We start from the raw sequence: 6,559 nt of genomic DNA, 5'->3' as shown, positions 1-6,559 counted from the left end.
TACAACGATAAACAATGAGTAGTTTTATATTTTAGTATATTTATGTCATATAACAAATCGATTCAACTTAACCACGTTATGTTTTTAACTTTTTAAATAAGACATTTTTATATGGGACACAATGAAATTAAGGTTTGAACTCAAAATCACCTGCTATGATACAACAGTAGATTGCCCATCAATTTTAAAAGCTTAGAAAATAATAAATTTAATCATTGTTCTAATAGTTTCTATCTCTTAATATCTTTTTATTAAAATTTTAAAAATAAATTTGATTAGTTGTGAAGATCGGCTCCTCAATATCGTATATATAAAATTGTATATTGAGATCATAACTAATCATCACACATAGATGGAGCCTTTAAGAGAGATTTTATTCTTCTAATGAGTTAGGAGAAGAACCATCCCATTTCATAGCTCAATCGTTGGGAGAAAAAAGAAAAGGAAAGAGCCATGAGTCATGTTGTATTTTTTAATTTTTTTTTTTCTGAATTTATATTTTAATATTATAATGTCATATTACAAAGCGATTCTTGGTGGGACAAACTTTATACTATGAGATTGCAAATATGGAAGCAATAGCATTAACATTCTAAAACTAGGCAGTCCGATTATACTTTTTGATGCTCCAATTACAATGAGTCAATGAGTTGCTCCAATAATTATTTGAGAGGCGAAAAAGAGTAAAAAACACATAGGCTCCTTTAGATCAAATCCATTATATATCTTCTCCATGATACCCATTGCCATTGGCATCTGCATTATCTTCTTTATCCCAAAAGTCTTTCATGAAATACTCAAATTTCTCCACAATGCCCTCTGGCATAGACACAAGCACTCTCACTGCATCAAAGTCACCAATAACCGGTAAAAATAAGCAGTAAATATCACTTGTCAGAGACCCCATATGTAGTGGCTTTCCTTCTCCAAAATCCAAATCCTCTAATCCTAACTTTGACCATTGTGATATAACCAAACTTGTGGTTAGGTCCGTTTTCACCGATTTATCTTCCAGTAAATCAATCACGGACCTTATGTACTCATCATTGAGAGTAGATTTAGCTTGTTGCACTAGCTTCACACCATGGTACAAGTTAGAGGTGACCAAGTCCTTCACATTGGTTTGGGCACATCCTAGCACAAACCCATTTCCATAGTACCCTAATGGTAATTCTGGGTTCATTTTTTTTCGAACACTAACTGAGAAAAGGAGCTTGGCTTTGAGTGAGGGTGACATGTCCAGTGATTTAACCCAACAACGCCATGTGTGAGATGCGAGTGCTTCAAAGGTTGTACACTTGAGCAAAGGTACACATTGCCTCTTGAGGTGAAGGATATGAGAGGTGGTGAAGGTAAAGGATGTGGGAACGAGCGGCTGAGACTGAAGGAACTTGACCATGTCAATAGTATTGTTATCGTTGGAATTAGTTCTGGTGTATTCAGGATGAGTGAAACTTGATTTTGGGGGATTTCGAGGTTTTAACATGTGGCGGCTGTGCAACGGTGTGATTGGTAGACCAAGATTCGGCCTGGTCGTGATGTGGGCCCATGCTTGTAAAAACTGTGATGTGCCAATTCCGTCGCATAGACAATGGTTGATCGCGGTGCACAGGATCATACCTCCACAGCGTAGATTCGTCACCTTAAAAAAACAAATTAAGATTGCAGTAAGGTGAGGAAAACATTGATGATTGATGTAATTGGTTGGGCTGTTACTGTGTACTCCAGGATTAAACTTCATTTCTCACGTAAACGTGAGATCCACTCTTCTGTGAGGGAGAATATAGTTCTAAAAGGAAAACTAGTAGGTTCTTTTAGAGCACAAAAAAATTTTGCTCTCTTTTTTTATATTCATAGTGAATCTTATCATGAATTTAATGGGTAAATTTTACTGTAAATGTGAGAGGAAAGAGTATTATTCTATGTTCTAAGAGCACTTAAAAATTATTCTAAAATACACAATAATTTTTCAATTCATTGTGATTGATGTATAATAACATAAATTAGTTAGGTGAAAGTCTTAATCACAACAGATCATATCCTTAGTAAGAAAAATATGATGTCATGTCAGCATCTTCTCTTCAGATACCATTAGTGTTAATTAGACACCATACACAACCCAAAGTTCACCAACTGAGCTCGTGAAAGGCACAGAAGAACCAGGAGCAATTTCAGCGTTTTTGGGTAGGGTCACCTACTTTTGGGTCATTATCTTGATAGGAACATACATATGGGGAACATATGACTTGTGTCACTCAAACCGAAGCCATTTAGTAACTTGCCATTACTAGTATTTTTATCTATGGTACACTTTTTAGTTTTTACTCTTTTGTCTGTGAATTTTTTATTTTTTGGGTGCGTGTGTTTGTTTTCTTATGTTCGGTAGAAATTAAGGTAATTAGGTATAGCCAAATTGCTATCTTTATTCTTGAAAGAAAAAAAAGAAGAAGAAGGTATGGCTAGAGTGATTTCAAACAATTGATTATATGCTAATATAGTGATGTTTTTAATGGTCTGTTTGGATCGAAGAAAAAGATGAGAGTAGAGTAAAATTAGTCAAAATTTAATTTCACTCTCAACCCAAACTAGGTGAAAATAACAAGTACCTATGTGAAATTTCCCTAAAATTTAAAAAATGATTGGGCATGTCTGACAAACTGACAGTGTGAGTCAATGGAAAAGACAAAACGAGCCCTGTCCTGACCAGCAGGCATGTTGCAAATTAAGCAAGGCACCATTCAAAGCGACGTGGTTTTATTTATGCACCTTAGTGTATTGTTAGGTCGGCACTTGACTTGGCAGCATCATTTGCTGAAGGGATATATGATTGAAAGAGATTGTTCAAAGTGGAAGAGCTAGAACTATAATTACAGCACTAAGCTTAACAACCGGTTATTTGCTAAGTTTCTTGGATAAAATGGATTAACAAAGGACCAAAACATGTGGAAAATAATAGTAAAGTCATAATTCAAAGACAGTAGGTTTTTTAATCTTGAAAGAAACAAGAGCTCTTGGTTAATATAAAGAAATTTAAAGTGAATCTTTTTTATATTAAAAGATTTATAAGGGGGGCTTCTTTTTGGGCTTGAATTTTTAAAACACCACAAACCCGGAAAAAATGAAGAGAGATGCTATAAGGAAAAGCAAAGAATACAAAAGAAACATTGGCATAACAAAAGAAAAGAAATAAGACCTGAACTACAAGAGGAGGAACATCCAAGAAAGTGAGAGCTTCCACCCTATACAAGAGCTTTCTCCAAGACCTGTTTGGTGTGTTGGAAATTTGAAGAAAATCTTCAGCAGTGATGTCCATGAAAGCCTCAGCAAAAACAGCACCTTCTCCATTACAATCAACTTCAAACTTCTGTTCATCCTCAGCAGTGGCTCTCAACCTCCCAGCTAATGGGTAGTAATCCACAAGAACTCTGGAAAGAGAATATTTCAAGTTGTCTGAACTCACAGATTTCTTGAAAAGGTAGAGATATTTAATGGAGAACCTAAGGAACTTTTGGTCATCAAGATTAGAGAGATACAATGAATGCTTTGGAGTTGGGGTACTTGGGCAAATTAAGATGGGTTGGTTTGCATAGCAACAATCTGGGAGTTNTCTACAACCGTTAACATAGTTTGTTATGATTATGTTACTTTTATTTTTATTTGAGTTCGCTTACCGTGCTTTGTATTAAATACCAATTCATAATAAACTATATATGTCAACATTTAAGATAAAAACTATGAAAAATATTGTAATTAAACTTAGTGAAAATTTATAGGAAAAAAAGCGACCAACTCTAATTGTTTCTGACACCATTGATATCCAAAAGAGAGAGAACAGCACAACACAACACAACTAGATCCATCGTTGTAATAATGTCAGTATGCGAACTTCCACTCCAAGTGGAAAACGGAAGAACCTTCTTATATTATATTCTGCTCATAAATAAGACAATGATATCTCCAAACAGATTAAAACTACTAACAAGACGACTGCAGTTTCAATTTTTTGAGGAAAAGGATATGAAATGTAGTAAAAGAAAACAAAAAAAGGGCCAGCTAATAAACCATCCAACTGAAAAAAGAAATTAAAAAAAAAAAAAAAAAAAAAAAAAAAAAAAAAAAAAAAAAAAAAAAAAAAAAAAAAAAAAAAAAAAAAAAAAAAAAAAAACTATAACTTCAACATCCATTTGAACAGCAAGAAAGGAGAAATCTAACTAATAAATTTTGTTTCTATTTAATTATCTTTGAAAATAATGATATTGTTTAATTGTGTTTTATTAGCCCATGCAATTAGGTGTTTGAATTTTAATCAAAAAACTTAATATATTGCACATAAGTTATGCACTTATCTAAATAGGAGATGACAATTTTGCCCCGCCCCTTCCCGCTTCACCCCACGCGAATTTTTTCCATCCCGCAAAGGTAGTGGGGCGGGGATGGGGCAAGATGTTATCTCCGCACCGTGGGGCAAGGCAAGGATAGAAAGACTTTCAGACCCACCCCGCCCCATTTCGCCCCACATTGATAATGGTTAAATTGTAAATTTTTTATACCCTAAAATCCTACTATTTAAACAAATATATCGTTAGCTTATTTTATTCTACGCAACATGGCTCCTTGCCTCTTTTTTCTCTCTAGCAATGTTGGAAATAAGGTATCAATTTTAACGTTTTCTTTTGTCTTTATTAGAAACAAATTTATATACTATTGAATTTTTGATTTTGTATTATGAGATTTTTTGTTGTTGTGATATTGTCTTGTTAAACACTTCAATAATATTTTTCATTTTTTGCTAAAAATTAGTTTGATTTGATGGAATAAATTTACTTATAATTTCAAGTATATTTTTATTAATGAAAAAAGTTTTACTAAATTTTTTTACTAGCTATGGGAAAATTAATAAGAAATAGAGTTTTACGGGGTGGGGTGGGGTTTTGCAAGGCCCCAAAGGATGAGGATGGGGTAAGAAAACTTTTCCCATCATGTAGAGTGGGACGGGTATGGGGCAAGACAAAACTATGTGGAGCAAGGGCAACAACCCATCCTTTGGCCCCACCCCACCTCATGGCCATCCCTTATCTTTATCAAATTCATATCAATAACAAGTAATGTAACTTCCAAGATCATAGGTATTTTAAAAAAATAATGTTACTCCCAAAATCACACATTGGAGAAAATGATATATGACCAAAAACAATAGGGTAAAAAAGAAGAAGGGAGAGGATATATTTGGACTTATTGCTTTAAAAATTAGAGTGTCATTGTTCCAACATGATCCTCTTTATTTCGCTTCCTTCTCACAATCAATATTTTAATACGTGAATCTGATAATATATAAAATATCACATTAGGTAAAATTTTAAATGACATGGCATTACTACACCTTTAGATTTGTAAATTGTAATAATTAATTTAAATTAAAAAATGGATCAATTTCAAATGGAGATTATCATAACACGAGTTAGAGATTGAAAAGTGTTTTAACATAAGGTTTATATTTATAAAGATGTACAAGTAGCTTGGAAAGTTACCTGTCTATCTTGTATTAGGATTCTCTTTATTCAAAATTGATCAATTTCATGGTTTATTACAAATTTAAAAGCGAATCCTCTATATTTGAAATAGATCTATTTCAAAAGACACGTGGTGTACTTTCAAATCTAATAAATAAAATCTTTAACAGTGAAATATATTTGGCATGGACCACTGAGAATATGGTATCACTAGACGCTTCATTCTTCACCCAAAATCTATCATTTACTAGTAGCAAATTTTCAATAGATCCATGTACAAGATTCAATTATATTTTCTATCTTTTCAACTTTTTCATTTCCATATTCATATTTTTCTACTAAACATTTAAAATAAATACTTGCTTCAATATAGATTATAATATAACTAAAATAAAATAAAATTTAAAGCTTGGAACAATATAATCTAATTTATCAAATAACTGCACTTAACATTATAATTAACTATAATCTCAACCTTCACAAGTGAAGATAGATTAACTTGAAATCAAAATATGGGTTACAGTTAGTTCAACTGGTAAAATCTCTAATGGTTGTATAAGAGATCTAGGGTTTAATTCCTACCTGCACCAAAAACTAACTGATGTCTTGGTCTGATGATAAAGAGCTATCATCAGGAGCGGAGGCTATAATGGTTGTATAAGAGATTTGGGGTTTAATTCCCACCTACACCAAAAATTAACTGATGTCTTGGTCTGATGATAAAGAGCTATCATTAGGAGTAGAGGCTATAAGTTGAAACTCTCTCAAAAAAAAAAAAAAAAAAAAAACTTATACTGTTCACATCAATTGTATATAAACACAAGATATAAATAATGAAATAAAATTGATTTAAAAAAAAAAAAAAAAGAATTATCTGCCTTAAATATGATTTTTGTTAATCAGTTCATTGGTAAGGGCAAAAGAGTGGTTTAATATTGACTGGTTATCCAGAGATACTTAAAAAGAAAAAGAGCCAAAAATAAAATAAAAATGTAGTATATAGTTAGACATTGACCACTTTTTAAGCCAAAATAATTAATAGACAAGAA

General features: G+C 32.4%; 1 protein-coding gene across 1 annotated transcript; it reads right to left on the bottom strand.

The window, feature by feature from the left end:
- Positions 1 to 584: 584 nt before the first annotated feature.
- Positions 585 to 3,432, bottom strand: LOC112035358 (alcohol acyltransferase 9). Its single transcript, XM_065767205.1, has 2 exons — positions 3,194 to 3,432; positions 585 to 1,642 (listed from the first exon to the last, which is right to left on the bottom strand). Exons 1-2 carry the CDS (start codon positions 3,311 to 3,313, stop codon positions 719 to 721), a joined length of 1,044 nt encoding a protein of 347 aa, XP_065623277.1. The 5' UTR covers positions 3,314 to 3,432; the 3' UTR covers positions 585 to 718.
- Between the last annotated feature and the right edge of the window lie 3,127 nt (positions 3,433 to 6,559).

This window comes from Quercus suber, unplaced genomic scaffold (genome assembly GCF_002906115.3).
Source record: "Quercus suber isolate HL8 unplaced genomic scaffold, Cork oak 2.0 scaffold_784, whole genome shotgun sequence".
NCBI classification, from domain to species: Eukaryota; Viridiplantae; Streptophyta; class Magnoliopsida; order Fagales; family Fagaceae; genus Quercus; species Quercus suber.
This window is presented reverse-complemented; position numbering and strand designations above follow the sequence as displayed.

What these genes read in the sequence shown, in the direction of transcription:
- LOC112035358 (XM_065767205.1), bottom strand. Translation starts at nt 3,313, where the DNA reads ATGGACATCACTGCTGAAGATTTTCTTCAAATTTCCAACACACCAAAC. An exon ending in TTCCTCCTCTTGTAGTTCAG is followed by an intron (nt 1,643 to 3,193) that starts GTCTTATTTCTT and finishes TGTTTTTTTAAG; the next exon opens with GTGACGAATCTACGCTGTGG.